Consider the following 16,316-nt stretch of genomic DNA (forward strand, 5'->3'; position numbering starts at 1 on the left):
GCAGCAATTGGAAAGAGTAAATGGGGGGTGGGGAGATTCCACAATAAAGTACTAACTATTGCTTGATGTCTTATTATATTATGAACAATGATGATATAATCTGCCAACTTTGAGTCAAGGTAAATGTGAACCTCTTCACTCTCTATCTTCTTTCAAAGTGGGTGGGGGAATCATATGACAAATAGCTATTGGGGGCTGTGGGATTGTGAGGCTTAAACTTGTGTTTGATCCTGAATCTTGGTGATTCAGGGATAGTTTCATAGAAAAGTTAATGGATATCAAACTGTTTTGGAACATGAAAGCATGGGGAAACAAATTATAAAAGAAATCAGAACTTAAGCAATATAGAACAGGAAATGAGTCTGGAACAATCTATAAATTTGAGGAAAATGTAAAAGGTAGGAAATAAACAACATCCCCCCCCCCCCCCCCCCCGTTTCATTACATAAAGGGTTTGAGGAGTCTTAAAGAGATACTTGTAATAAAATAGAAAATTTCCAATAATGAATTTAAAACAATCAGAATAACTGATGTTGTACATGTTGCAGCAGATGAAAAGTAGAGGAAATTAAACTGTAGCTCGATGAAATACAGCTACTAAATCAGAAGCACAGATTTCCTCTTTTTAATTTCCTGGCATGTGAAACAAAAGAGGAACTTTATCATGGGTTCCTATGACACTCTCCATGATGGACAGCAGTTTACTTTTTTAAGACAGCAAAGTTTCATCAAGCACAATGTTGAAGAAGATATTCCCAGTAGAGGCTGTCCTATTGATTGCTCATCACTGACTGACCACCCTAGATCTCCAAAGAAGAGAGGAGCCAACAGGAAACACAGAGACCTGAACCCAACCTTCAGGGATCATAGTTCAGGAGGTCTGGATCAGGCATAGGTACTCAAATCTTTCACAAACTATCTCAATCTGTCAGATCATTAGCCAGGCATGGGAAGCATTGATGTAGGGTATACTCAGGTATCTTAGTTTGAGTTCATCCAATTAGTAGAGATTGAGGCAAGGATTTGAGTCCAAAGAGTTTATGTGGGAGATAAATATGGGGCACACAGATAATTACATTCTTCCAATTAAGATGCTTTATTACCTATGGCCAAGTTTCCCTGGAAAATAGTCTGAGTTATCTGGAAATGAAGCAGCACAATCAGATCATTGATTCATTTTGTCTCCTCTGCTCTCATGTATCTGTTTAGCTTTGGTCTGACTAGTGGGGTCAGACCAAACCTGGGAGATGAAGGGGATGCTGGTAGGGTAATGGAGAAATGAGACAAAGAAGGAAAGACCCCCAAAATACCTGGTAATGCCTCACCAAACACGTTACCATGATGGGCAAGTGGAGCTTCATCATGCTGGGGAAACTCTGCGACACGGGAAAGCAGAGTTTTATTGTGGGATATATGCTTCCAGGAGCAAAAGAGCAGGTTGTTTATATATCAGGTCCCCAGTAGTCATCAGTTGAAGGCTGCTCCTAGAGGGTTGCAACTCCCTAGCATCTTCAACCTTCTTTGTAAGTGGCCAGGGAAAATCCTCATGCAAATGCACGCAGGAGGTGCCAGTTAGAATTTGGCTGGTAGGAGTGAGGGTAGATGTGGCTTCCATAAAGCAATGCATTGGATACCGCTGTCACCACCATCCCAGGAGCAACCATGGAATCTAAGGACATAATTTTCATGATTGAGAGCTATGGACATGTCCTCCCTTCCCAAGATCATGGTTTACTGTCAGTACACATGGGATTTCAGGGTTGGGCAAGAGGGATATGTGTGAAGAGAGGATGAATCGTTGTGGTCCCCAAATACCAGGTTCTGCTCACTGGCTGAGTAAGCTAAGGCTTGCCTTTTTCTTTTGAACCTCATGTCTCTCTTGAACAAATTAAGACAAATGTCTTACCCTATCCTCCTCCATTTTTTATCGTGGGCCTTAAGATGAGATTTCATAAAACTAAAGGATGATGCATGACTAAGAAGTGTGCCTTAGATGAAACAAAGGACTTTGCAGGTAGCTGGATCTGGCTCCACTATTGCATATTAGCTGTGTGATTTTGGGCAGAATACTTTCAGGGTCTTAGTTTTCTCATCTGTAAAATGGGAACAATGATAATGTCTTCGTGGCAGGGCTATTGTGAAAACCAGGGAAGGTAGGAACGGATGGAAGGAACACTATGCCAAGTGAATGATAAGTTTGGTTAGGGAAAGGTGGAACCTTGTGCATTTGTAAAAGGTTATTTGTGATTTATACACAGGACTTCCTCAGTTCATGTTTCAATGTGAAGATAGGTCTTGTCAATAGTGAAGTGCTGAAAATATCAGTTTAAGTCAGTCCTGCTTGTTCCCCCAAAGCCTTGCTTCTGGGTAGCACTTTTCCAAGTTTTTGTTCTTTGTTTCTCATTTTAGATCCTCTTCTTGTTACTGCATTTCGCTCCTCAGAGAGACAGGGAATTGGCAAGACTGTCTGTGAGGATGAAAGACTTTGAGAGCCGACCAGCATCTTTCATGTATTTTTCATCCAGAAGAAATGTGGGCAACCCTAAGGAAGGTGGATTGGCCCCATCCTACTCACTATGGGCCTTTTTGTAGAAAAAAATTGTTATTGATTTCAGAGAGGGAGAGAGAGATAGAAACATCAATGATGAGAGAGAATCACTGACCTGCTGCCTCCTGCATGCCCCACACTGGGGATCGAATCTGCAACCCAGGCATGTGCCTTGACCGGGAATCGAACCATGACCTCCTGGTTCATAGGTTGCCGCTCAACCACTGAGCCACCATGGCTGGGCACTATGGGCTATTTAAAGAAAATCTACTCTGCATTCAATGCCAACAGCTGGCTTGTTCATCTTTAGACCAACAGCCAGATTTCAGATTGCCCTCCATTTTACAAACTCTTCTCTGAAGAAAATAATAAATAAAATATCAAAGCAAAAAATAGAATGCTGGTCCCAAATAGTGTATTCTTTAGGGGCCTAGCTTTTAAGGTCAGATCTAAAATACTTTTGTCAGTTGGTTGCTCAGACATCCACAGGGAAAGAAAGTAAATGCATTGATTCTTTTTTTTTTTTAAATAATGAGCAAAATTTAGAACATTTATCAGTCAAAGGAGGAGCTCAGCTCACAAGCATGATCAACTCAGTTGCCATTAGTGAGAAGCATGACATTTTCACTGAACTTGGGGAACACACACACACACACACACACACACACACACACATACACACACTTCTTAAGTGATTAATACTAGCTTTGGTTCTTTCAATGTTGAAGAAGTTAGAGCCATACATAGAAGTGGATTTCCTTTATTGTCACCCCTCTTCTCTGGGTTGGAATGCAAAAGTTTTGGACCTTGAGAAGTTCTCCTTGCTGTGTCTATGTGACCCATTAATTCATTTGGTGCATTTGGGACCATCCATGTAACGAGTTTGGGCAAATGTGGAATGAGGAATTCAGGTCTTCCTTTTCCCTGAATTCTGATTCACCTATTTGGCTTTGGGAGAGGGCTGGGAGGGCATTTCCAAATGTGTCGTAAATGAGTTTGCCTCTGGTTTGCTTTGTCTGGGTCAGACCCAGCCAACCTGGTGAATCAATGATACCACTTTGGGAAAGGGCTCTGGAAATGGAGAAGAACATTGCTTAATCGCACTCTCCTCCCTCCCAGCCAGCAGGGCTGCACTTGACCACTCAAGGTCTATGTTGTTAGTCAAGGTAACAAATGCTGATCAACTCTTCCTCCCCAGGAAGTTGCACCAAGATCATTTCCTCCGTGTCTCCGCTGGAAAACTAGATCGTTCACTGTTTGTGAAAGGGAAACAGATCCTTTCACCGTATCTGAAAAAATCAGAAGCTTTTTAGAATCATAGCTATTTCTTATTATAGCTCTGTGACAATGTAGAAACCTTAAATGCCTTCTGAATCCTCAAGAAACAGTTGCTGATAGCCAGTGATATTTTCATGGTGTATATTGTTATGCTGTTCTGTTTCTCTGAAGATTGGGAAACAGTTTATTGGGAGAGGCAATTGGTTCTCTGAAAGGGATGCTGGAGGAGGACTATGGAGACAACCCAAGCCTGCAAGGGTTTCAATTTCAACACTTTCAACACCTGTGAAATCAGTGTGTGAGATGATCTCTAGGACTCTTCAGTCTTTACATTCTAAGACTTTGCCTGTCTCTAGTACCTTGAACAGTTAATTAAGCAGAGTTTTTCGTTCTCTAACTGTGCCAGATAAATGAGCGAACTTACTCTATAAACTGAACGTCTCAAGCCAATAAGGAAAACCTACCCACATCTCAGACTGCCTTATGCTTGTTGATGTCAGAACAAGAATTATTGTGGTTAATCAGAGGAGGACACGAAAAAGAACAGTGTGTACCTGGCAGAATTTGTATATCAGTGCATTACAATTTGCCAGAGTGTTCTTGAAAGTTAAATCTTGCATTACATAATTTTTTAGCCCTTTCTTAAAAATGTTCCAGTTGGGTTGCAATGTTTTATGATTTCCCTTGCTTCACAGATGAACGTATTGTCAATGATAAGGCTAAAATCCCCAGGTATTTTTTAATGTAAAAGGTTGAGGTTATGAAGCTAAAGGAGAAGGTTGAGCAAAGAAGCTGCTATTTAAAACGCTTAGAAGGTAAGAAGGTATATGGAATTTTGAAAGCGTTTCTAAAGTGAATGTGACTCACCACTCAAATAAATACAAATTATTTAAAATTATAAAGGGTTATCTTAGCAAAGGCTTGATTTTCCTTTCTTTAGGGGTTCAAATGGGGTATATTTAGGTGGCATCTTCTATGGTAGTACTTATAGAGATATATTATAATGTTGTCCTCCAGGGGGCGTTAAATCTTCAGCAAAGCTCCAAATTCTCTGAAGGTCTTCAAATCCAGTTAGCCTTCAAAGCAGACAGTCTGGCTTCCTTCTCACTGGAATGCAGGAGTGTTGGGGCCCATATCCTGAATTTCACATCTTAGGCTTCTAGATTAGGCTTTACACTTTTTAGAAAGACTAGGGTGGGCATGAAAAGCCAGTGGCCTTTTTTTTTTTGGGGGGGGGGGGGAGGATGTTATCCCAATGTAGCCTGGTCTGAAAGCCCTACAGCAGGTCTGACCCTCATGGTTCATGCCAGTAACACTTTTAGAGACAATTGATATGTCTAAAATTATAGTGCTTTCTAAGGGCAGAAATGTGATTCCTGGAGGCCCAAAGCTAACCTAATATGGATTAGAAAAGGTGATGTAGGTAAAGGTGGCAAAGGATACTTCCTTCTTACCAAAATCCTACAAAGGGCTGTGTTTTTTATTTTTTTTCTTCTCTTATTTTTTAATGCAACCATAGCTCAGCAGTGTGCAAATTTCTAGGTCTGGGAAGCCGGCAACTTTATGTAGTAAAGTCTATGACTGTAAAGTAATATAGTACAGTGGTTAAGAGGTCTATAGGTTCTGGATCTGACTGATTGGGTCTCATTACCTGCTTTACTTATTATAAGCTCTAGGGAACTGAATTCATTACTTAAACTCCCTCGTCTGATTCCTCATTTACAAAAGACTATCTCATAGGGTAATTTTAAGGATTAATTAAGACAGCCTCAAAAAAGTACTTGGTACATAGTAAGTGTTCCATAATTACCATCAGTTACTCCTATTCCTGAGTCTGGAACCGAGATCCCCATGGTTTGCCTCCAATTTGTCTTTCACTTCTCCCCTACATAGATTCCTTCATCCCAAATACCTCCCTACACTTTTATCCCCTTGCTCTTTCTGCTTCCTCTGTCTTCCTTGGCTATATCACCATCTGATGAAATCCCACCCAAATATTGAGGATTATCTGTAATGGCACCCTAATATCTCCCCGACCCCCCCAAAAAAAACACACAAGCACACACAATTCCCTACTCCAAGAACTAAATGAGCTTTCCCCTATCGCTGAACAATATCAGGGACATAATATCTTGAGGTGTATACATTTGTTAAATCTAATGTGGGTGCATTTTTAAATATGTAGCTTATATCTCTTTAAACCAACCCAGTAGGAACATAATGAGAAGACCTCAATCTTTGGAGAGAGGAAGACTTGGTTCAAATTCAAGTTCCGATACTCTACCGAGCAAGTCATTGAAACTGTTGCACCCACAGTTTCCTCCTACGTAAATGGGGTACAGTTGTCACTTTTCCATCCTGTAGTGAGGGCTTAGAGACATAATAGTAGTATTAGAATGCCTTGCACCGTGCTTGCACACAGCTGATAGTTACTAGGACCTTCCTTTTTACCATGGCTATTTCTGTTTGTCACACACTCCTGTTCACCAGAAGGTAACACTGAAAACAGAATATTGTCTTTTTTCTTTTCCACGTTTCTAGAATAGACTAGAAGTAGTGTGTTTAGCTATAAAAAGACCTTTATAGCTAAACACACCAACTTTTAGATAACAAACACCTGGAGGCATCACAATTGATTAAGCCTCTGCAGAATGTGTATTCCCACCTGGGTTTACTAAGGCTCAGTAGTCTAAAGTCTGACAGATACTTCACTTGGTAAATAATTCAGCAATGGCTCCCCAGTGTACAGTAGGGTTTATTCATTAGGCTAGTTCTTTAGGTTCACCAGAATTGTCTGTTTCTCTTTAAAGCAATGGAATGACTATACTGTTTTCTTGACCAATAAGTCACTCTGTTTTCCATGGTTCAAAGTTAAGCTTTTATTTGGTTTTAAATTAAAAAAATAAATTTCATTATTAAATAGTGAGATGGAGCGAACTAATGTTCAGATAGTAGCTGACTTGGGAATATACCACCGGGGGTACAATTAAGGGGTGGATCACCTAAACTAAAATCATTTGTTGTGTTGTCATGTCTATTAAAAGACCAACAGTGGCATAATTCAAAAGAAACGGAGATACAAAGTTTTAAATGTTTACAATGGGTGGGAGAAGTAAACCACTTATTCTACTGCAATTGCACACGAATTGCTTTCTCAATGCCAGTCATTTTGGACACTATACCACAGTGCTAATGTCATCGGGTTCGTCCGCTTTCTTTTGCCTGCTTGGCAGGGATTTCAAGTATTCAAGGTGTCTCCGGGCATCCTCTTGATTTTGCCGCACGTAATACACCACATATGAGATCACCATGGTGAACCAGCCAAACATGGTAACCAGCATGGCATAATCGGTAGTTTTTTTAGGGAGGTTACAAAGGTCAGCATCGTTGGCAGCATTGAGAAAAGGTCTCCCGGCGTGTTCATCCAACACAGAAGTCTTACAGATCACATTGTGGGCTGTCTCGTGATTGGACGCCATGCTCCTCAGAACTTGCTGTAGAGTACAGTCGCAGTGCCAGGGGTTGTTGGCAATTCTGGCCCTGGCCTTCAGGTTATTGAAGGCATTTTTGTGCACACTTTGAATCCGGTTGTCAGACAAGTCCAGAGTCTGCAAAGTTTCAGCGACTCCTTTGAAGGCATGCTCATCGATAAACTCAATGCCATTTTTGGACAGGTTGAGAACTCTTAGTTGATGGAGGTCCTTAAAAATCTCATTGGGAATAGATGTGATCTGATTGGAGTCCAGATACAATAAGACTGTTTCAGGAGGAAGATCTCTAGGTATTTCCTTGAGATTGGCATTGCTGCAGGTGACATTTAAACCCCCAGAGGAAGAACAAAGACAGCCCTTGGGACACATACTGGCAGAATGAAAGCACAGTATCATAAGAACAAAGCTTTGTAGGAGGAGACACATGGAGAGGGAACGGGTCAACCACAGGTCTACCAGATTCATGCTGGAATGTCCGCATAATCACAAGCCCATTCCTCATTTGCTCCAACAAACAAGCATGGCAACGGTTCCAGCTCTGTCCACACCGTTGATTTCCTTCTTGTGTAGTTCAAAAGGCTGCCACTAGCACATGTGTCTCTTCATTATTCCTGTCCTTGCTTGGATACCTAAAGGAAAGGGAAGCAGATGCAATTAGCTTTTTTTTGCAAAGGGAGGTACATTGCAATTAAAAGTGCTCTCGGGCATCTGGCGTTCTATCTGGGCAGGAGGGTTGGTTACACAGGTAATTTCCATTAACACCACTGGGAGTTACTTGCGTAATGGGAGTCTCCTGTTCAAACTCCAGTTGCTAGGGGAGAAAACTGTCAATAAATAACAACATTTCTGAATTATGTCACCTTGTTTTAGTTGTGCAGAATTAGAGCAAACAGTCCAGATTTCTTACATCTCTACTGATTCTTTTTCTGAACCCCTTCAATTCTACAGTTGTAAAATTTAATTACACCTTCCTGCCTTCCTACAATAACATGCATTAATGCAAGTTAGCCCTGCATTTGTGCAGCAATGAGAAATAACAATAATATTTCACAGGTAATGACCAGTATCTGTCAGGGCTTTTTAATGGATTTCCAATTTGGAATATTTTCTCTATAGACATATCTTACTTGAATTAAGAAATGAATAAATGGCCCTGACCGGTTTGGCTCAGTGGATAGAGCGTTGGCCTGCGGACTGAAGGGTCCCAGGTTTGATTCCAGTCAAGGGCATGTACCTTGGTTGCGGGCACATCCCCAGTGGGGAGTGTGCAGGAGGCAGCTGATCGATGTTTCTCTCTCATCGATATTTCTAACTCTTTATCCCTCTCCCTTCCTCTCTGTAAAAAGTCAATAAAATATATTTTTAAAAAAAGAATGCATTCTGACCTTCACCACAAACTGTTGCTAAAGACAGACAGCCCAGAATCTCCATAAGAATTGCCTCTCATGTGACCTCCTGAGATTACATTATGCTTAGAGGATGCCCTTAACTGAAATTCCAAAGGATTCTCTCTCTATTCTCCAAATAACATATCCCTCCACAATGGGTTTTCAACCATGACACATACCTCCAAGCCCTTTGTAAAATATAAGATGAGAAATAAAAAATACTAGCCTTTATGAATTCCCTAATAGCCTATTTTTTCTTCCCAATCATAACTACATGTTAAGGCAAAAGTAAGTTTACAGTTGTTGAGTATGCAAAACAGAGTTTATTCTTGTATTATTATGTATTAATTATTGTATTATATTGCATAGGAACAACTGTAAGTCTACCTTTGCCCCTTTGAGAATATAAGTTAACCCTCAAACCTACTCTGTTCTGTAGAGAGGACAGACATCTTTGGGGCCAGTATGTAGAGGAGGTGAGTGGATCTTAGAGAGATTGTATGACTTGCCCAAGGTCAAATAACATGTAGGTGTTAAAGGACTCAAGCCAAAGACTTTGTTCGGACTCATTATTCTCAATCTCTCTCTTTCTGCCATCTCCACACCTCTCTCCCCAAATCCATCTGTCCCTTGAGGACAGTCAAGATCCAAGTAACATTGCTTGTTTTGATTTCTGATGCTGTTATGTTGCAGCTCAATCCCAAATGGAGGACCCCATGGACCTCCACTGAGGGGCCCCTCTGCATTGTGTAGGGAATCCATGCCTGCCTTCAGACGATTCTCTCTCAGGAGTGGAGAAACATTCATTCTTCTCACAGCAGTGAGCAACAAACGTCTTTCAGCATGAGCAACAAATGACTCTCTGCAAACTTATCTTTTCTAAAGATCCCAGATGGATAAATACAGAGGGAAATGACTCCAAATGTTACCAAACTCACAGGAGAGAAGATTAATGTGAGATGAAAATACAATGAACTGGGTTGTTAATCATGGAAAACATGAGATTGGCCACAGCAGAATAGTGCGAATGTGCTTTTGGAATCCTAAGAACCTTAAATGCCAGAGAATGTTAAAGAAGGACCCCTAGGCTTACTAAGCCATCCATCAATAGCTCACATCATTTACAGTAAAATTTTCTCTTCCTTTCATGTTTTTCTTCAGAATTGCATTGCATGGCATTTACAGTGTCTAGTAAATTGTCTAAATGGGAGAGAGAAAAAATAAACAGGTATGAGGGGAGAACATAGACAGGAAAGAGGGCAGCAGAACAAGGCAAAGGATGCTAGGAGTGGTACATGAGGAGGACACAGAAGATGGGAGAAATGAATATGATTAGAGACAATAAAGGGTGTCCATGTCATCAAGCAATTTCCATCAAGTCTTGCTGAAAGGTGGGAAGCCTTCTCTGGAGGACACTCTACATCTCTTCAGAGACAAATTAAGACTCTGTCTGAAGAAAAGTGTTCTCTAATTTAGACTACAAGCTTCATGAAGGCAGGGACTTGTTTTGCCTCATGTAGAAACAACAGTTAACAAAAAGTAGACAGTACTCTGGGGTTGTATTCTAGCTATAGTCTTTATTAGCAGTGTGCTGCTAAGTAAGTTATTTAAACCTCACTTCCCTTATCTTCACATAAAGATTTAAAAAGCACCTAATTACAAGGTTGATTTGAGAATTATAGGAGATAATCCACAATGCCTAATAGGTAGTTAAGAGCTCAATACTTTTTAGCTATAGTTACTGTTATTATCCGAGATGTATTCCCAACTCCTAGCCTACTGCTTGACATGTAGTAAGGGCTAAATATCTATTGTATGAATGAACCAATGAAGTACTGAAGAATCTAGCTGTGCTTTTTCTTCCCTATGGTAATTACTTTTATTAATTTTAACATAAATATTGGCTCATGAAATGTCTATTGGTTTTAGATCTCAACACAATGGTTTTGGAAAACATCCTGAGTGCAGGCTGCTAATTGATGAAAAGCAGAATAGAATTCTTTCTTCGTAGGCTCCTCTAGACTTACTCATGTTTCTCCAGAATAGTCAACCCAATGGTCATGGTCACAGATAAGAAATGGTTAGGGCATATCTTGAAATGGAATCAGTGTGCAATCCCTCTTGAAATGGAACGCTTTATGCCCCACATGGTCCACCTATACACTGGATGGAATGCTTATTAGGAGTACAAATCCAGAGTGTCCCTTTCATTAAGAGGTTGGATTCGAATGAAGAATTTCACTTTTCTCTCTATGATGTTTGATAAAAGGGGAATAAAAGTTTTGGAGATTGGATAGATTGCTGGGTTGCTATGGTTCAGACTCTAGAGCTTCCACCCTCAGCCAGGACAAAGTGACAAGAGATAAGGATATAGAGAGCTGAGTCCTTGGATGTCCAGGAGGCAGACAGCAAGGCCAATGATAGCGAGTCAAGATCATCTCCAGCAGGGAGGATGGAAGAGCTGCCTCTCCACTCTACTATACTGAAATACTATTTCCCAAAGGGATTACCATCTTGTCATTGTCCTAAATTACTGGATAAGTCAACAGTGGCTCTTGGAACAGGAAGACATGGGGATATGTGCCTCAGAGTAAAAGAGTGGCTATTCTTCCGCTATCAGTATTGTGCAGCAGAGTACAGAGTTAAAGACGAGCCTGGAAACCTACAACTGATTTGGGTAACAATAGCAGCAGCAGCCTACTTACTGCCTGTCCTGATAAGGAACAAGACCCACCAAAGGGACAGACCAAATTCAACAGCATCTTTTACTTCCTAACTCGCTATGTGCAATTCTCAATTCATTGGACTACTTTATTCTTATCCCTTCACCCCCTTCCAATAGGTCTGGGGGAATCAGGAAGCTACTGTATTTCTGGATATGATGTCCAGGGATGAGCTGTTCCCTGAAAGAGGGCCATGTTATCCCCGGACCCAGGCCTTACTCACATTTTTCTGTCACCCATGTTTCTGAGCTACAGGCATTAATGACAGAATTGGGTGTCAACCATCAAATACTGCTTCCAGAAGGAAAGACAGTGCCCTTAGCAGACTGCCTGAGAAGACTGTTCTTTCAGTGGTTGATTAACAACCCTGTCTTGTTTCCTGTTTCTTTCTTCTTGTCATTAGGGGACACTCAGGGCATCTAACCCCAAAACTTTCATAAGTTCTTCTGAGATAATAGAGCACAATTCAGAGAGAAATACCAGACACTCCAATTTCTTCCAATTACATCCCATGCAATTCTGCTACCAAACAGAATAACTTGATTAAAAAGCAAAATTGAATCTTTTAATTCAGGACATACAATTCAAATTAATGAGAAAAAAAACTTTGTGACTGACCCAGCCAGGTGTGGCTCAGTGGTTGAGGAACCAGGAGGTCACCAGTTCAATTCTCAGCGGGTTACATGCCCTGGTGGCAGACTCGATCCCCAGTAACTTGGGGTAGCTGATCAATGATTCTCTCCCATCATTGATGTTCTATCTCTCTCTCCCTCTCCCTTACTCTCTGAAATCAATAAAAATATATTAAAAAACAAAACAAAAAATAAAAAACCTTATAAATGTAATAGTTAAAATTAAAATTTCTCTATGGCAAAGAGTAAGACCATACTCAAAGGAAAGAACAGATGATAGAATAAAGGCTTTAACAAACAATACAAGAAGTTCTTACAAAACATAAGAAGCGGATCCAATGGAAAGATGGACAGAAATATGATGTATACAAATGACCAATAATTCATATGAAAAGATTCTTGATCTCACTGACAGTAAAATAAATTCAAGTTAACATACCTATCATTTTGATTTAAATTAGGAAACATATCTAATGTCAATAAAAGTGTGAACAACACGCCCTCAAACACTTGATGAGGGGATAAGTTGGGGACTCTTTCTGTATGAGCAATTTAAGAATATCCATCAAAGATTAAAATTTAAGAACAAGGTAGACTGACCTGTACCAATGTAAAGTTCTCCAAAGAAAAAAGCTCCTTGAAAAAAGGGGTTTGTATAGTATAATCCTATTGTTGTAAAAGTTTTAAAAAGAGGGGGTAAATATGCAACTGAAGAATTTATGTTTACATATGCACAGACCATTTCTAAGTGGATGTAAAACAAGCTATTAATAATGGTTAATTCCGAAGAATGGCACTCAGGGCCTGGCAGGGGAAAAGGAAGTGTCTTTATTTTATACCCTCTGTATAGATTTTTGTTTTGTTTTGTTTTGTTTTTTAATAGAAATGAACTTTCCTCAATCATTTTTTTTTAGTTCTAAGTATTTTTATTTTATTTTATTATTTAAGGTATTACAAATAGTAGTACATATGTCTCTCTCTCTTTTTTTTTCTCCCATTGACCTCCCTCTGGCCTCCCCTACCCCCTGGCACTTGCCCTCATCCCCTCACCCCCAGTGTCTTGCATCTGTTGGTTGTGTTTTGTTTTAACTTATAGTATAAAGATGTTTAGTTTGTTTTTGTTTTACAATAAAGATTTAATACAAAAGAATGAGGGATTAGCTGGAAACCCAATTCAAATGTACAGCTCAGAAAGCAACTTTTAAAAATATTTATGTTTTTATTGATTGAGAGAGAAACATTAATTGGCTGCCTCCTGCATGCCCCTTACTGGGGATCGAGCCTGTAATCCAGGCATGTGCCCTGACTAGGAATTGAACCAGCAACCCCTGGACTATATTTGGCTAAGCTGGATTGAAGGGTCCTGGGTTCAATTCCAGTCAAGGACATGTATCTTGGTTGTAGGCTCAATCCCCGGCCCTGGTCGGGGCACATGCAGAGGCAACCAATGATGTGTCTCTCTCACATTGATGTTTCTCTCTTGGTCTCTCCTTCTCCCTTCAATTCTCTCTAAAAAAAAATAATAAAAATCAATGGGGAAATATCCTCTAGTGAGGATTAATGAGAAAGAGAGAGGCTGAGAGAGAAAGAGAGAAAGTGAATACACTAGTGGGCAATCATGAGGCCCTATATAAAAATAGAAGTCTAATTCACAACCTGTGGCAACCAGCCCTAGAAAGCAAACTACAACCTCTGCAGCAACCAGCCCAGATCAGCCAGGTCTTAGTCAATAACTGCCAGCTTCCCTAATTTCTGTCCCCATTTCCAACTTCGAAATAACCAGGGAAACCTCCCCTAACCAATCACAGAGGATGCTCTGTTTCTATTTAACCTTCCCCAAACCCAGAGCCTCCATCAGAGCATAATCTGAGGCTTTTCACTTTTCCTCAACTTTCTTTCCCATGTTTGAGTCCCTGCCAAATGCAAGTGATTGTGTTCCTTGCTATAAAAAGCATGGAAAAAATGGCTTTTGCTTGTTCTCATTTGGGTAGTGTTTGTTTATTTTCACAAACACTAAAGTTTGAGTGCGTGATATTTTCAATGCAATATTTCCAAAATTAGCTTTATACTCTATAATAGAAATTATATACTTATTTTATAATATGTTCAGATTTTCTATAAACCAACTATGGATTGCATAAGCCATCAATGTATGTAATTCCTGACCAAAAATTTAGGGAGAGTTGAGACCTGAATAACTCAGGTACTTTTCTCCACTGCTGCATTGAGATCATGTTGGTAGATAAAACTCCTTAGTTCACATCTTTAGCCCTGCGGCCTGCCATGAATTTTAGTTCTACATTTCTATTCGCAACCACCTCACACCAGAAGATTTCACCAAGGGCTCAAACTGGGCGTACCTATAAGTAAAATTTTCACGCATCATCCCCACCCAAATACATGCCTCCTCTGCTATACGTCACCTGTTCTTTCCTCCTGATTTTTAAAAGAGTTTTCATTTTTATTCATCCTTCTATCTCTCTCCTATGCTTTATATTTTCACTGCCTATTTTCTGTTTAAACCTCCATCTTATTATTGTGAAAGAAAGCAAAAATGCCTCCTTTCTGGACTGCCTGCGTACAATCTTGCCCTGCTCCCAAGTCCCCTTTCATATCAGGTTAAAAAATACTCTAATCATGGATTCCCGCTGGTCAGCAATGACCCCCTGTTGTCCATAAGAATCCTTCTATTCTTATCCTATCTCCCACACTTCCTTACCCAGACACAGAAACCTGAGCTCAATAAACATAGATCAATGATGTGAAAGCTGAAGATGAATGGCACTTCTCAAAGACATCTGTTTATTTTTATTATCAGACTATGAGATTTCAGAGGGTAAAGTCAGTGTCTCACCCATTTTTATATTCTCACATTGCCCACAGTAAGAATTTAATAAATATTTATTGAGGCCTGCTGGCATGGTTCAGCGATGGAGTGTTTACCTATGAACCAGGAGATCATGGTTTGATTCCCAGTCAGGGCACACACCCCGGTTGTGTGCTTGACTCCCAGTGTGGGACATGCAGGAGGCAGCCGATCAATGATTCTCTCTCCTCATTGAGGTTTCTATCCCTCTCTCTTCCTCTCTGAAATCAATAAGAATATATTTAAAAAAGGAAATGAATGAAGACCCATTCTCATTTCATTATAAAACAGTTGTCATTCATTTGGCATTAATTGCATGCCAGATATTAAGTGATGATCTCATTTAACAGGATGGTAAAACTGAAATTCTGACTTGGTTCCTGGTTAAGTGGATATAGAAATCCAAAGTGAGGTGGCAAGTTGCCATGTGAAGGTTGACTGATATGTGTATTGCATCTCCTTGCCCACTTTGAGGGTAAAAAGCATCAAGAGTTACCTACCCTATCACCTCCCCAAGAGGAGAGTTATTACATGACCCCTGGAGCTGCGGGGCAGAATGTCCTAAAATAATAACCATGTTGATGCATTGTTTAGTGGTGGGACTGGGTGATATTTTGATGCTTGGGTGAGCCTTTACTCCCAGACTTTGCCAGATAAGGGATGGCATCCTATTTCCTAAAGGTCAGATATGGCCACATGTAGAAATGAGATCCCCAATGGAGAGTCTCTTGTGTTCTGTCTCATTGTCCCTTCGGATTCCATGGTAGGACAGAAAGACCCCAGCAACAAGAAAATGAAGGGTAGATGGTTAGATTTTGGGTAAGGGGCCATCTGGAATATAACCACTACAAGGGTCAGGGGAGAAAAAGGGTGAGAGTTGGGGGGCGGGGGAGGATAAAAGAACCCTGGGAGAGAAGCACCAGGTTCATCCTATTATACCTTCCAGTGAGTCTCTGAGCATAACAGCTAAAACCCAGTTATGTCAATGGCCTAAGAGGTTTGGGGTGGAAGAGCAGAGAGGAGAAATCAAGCCACTCGCCACATCCCTTTCCCCTTCCCCCTGAGTTTGGAACAAAGAGGAGGGGAAAATAGTTGAACATTAAAGAAATTCAGAGCACAGGTTAATCTCTTGAACTAGACATTGAAATTATCATATTTAATTTGTACTTTGGTTTAAATTAATTGAGTTTATGACAAAATAATGGTAGGACAATCTATTACCTAAGACTAAGCACGAGATTGTGGAACTGATGGACATTTTTACTCAGAGACTAAAGGAGGATGATCACTCACACAGACTAGAGATTGAAGAAAGGCAAAAGGTGAAGTTGCATTTTATTCTGGATACACATATATCTCCTTACACAATTCTCACAACAGCACTGGAATG

The 16,316-nt window shown here is 40.3% G+C and overlaps 1 protein-coding gene across 3 annotated transcripts in view; it reads right to left on the reverse strand.

The window, feature by feature from the left end:
- Positions 1-6,754: 6,754 nt before the first annotated feature.
- Positions 6,755-16,316, reverse strand: part of LRRC3B (leucine rich repeat containing 3B) — an 81,428-nt gene continuing 71,866 nt past the window's right edge. For all 3 annotated transcript variants that reach the window (XM_079794630.1, XM_079794629.1, XM_079794631.1), the window contains one exon: positions 6,755-7,946. In XM_079794630.1, the coding sequence (XP_079650756.1) occupies positions 7,003-7,782 (780 nt within the window). In that variant the 5' untranslated portion in view covers positions 7,783-7,946 and the 3' untranslated portion in view covers positions 6,755-7,002. The remainder of the gene's footprint in view (positions 7,947-16,316) is intronic.

The sequence above is a fragment of the Cnephaeus nilssonii genome (genome assembly GCF_951640355.1).
Source record: "Cnephaeus nilssonii genome assembly, chromosome: 17".
NCBI lineage: Eukaryota > Metazoa > Chordata > Mammalia > Chiroptera > Vespertilionidae > Cnephaeus > Cnephaeus nilssonii.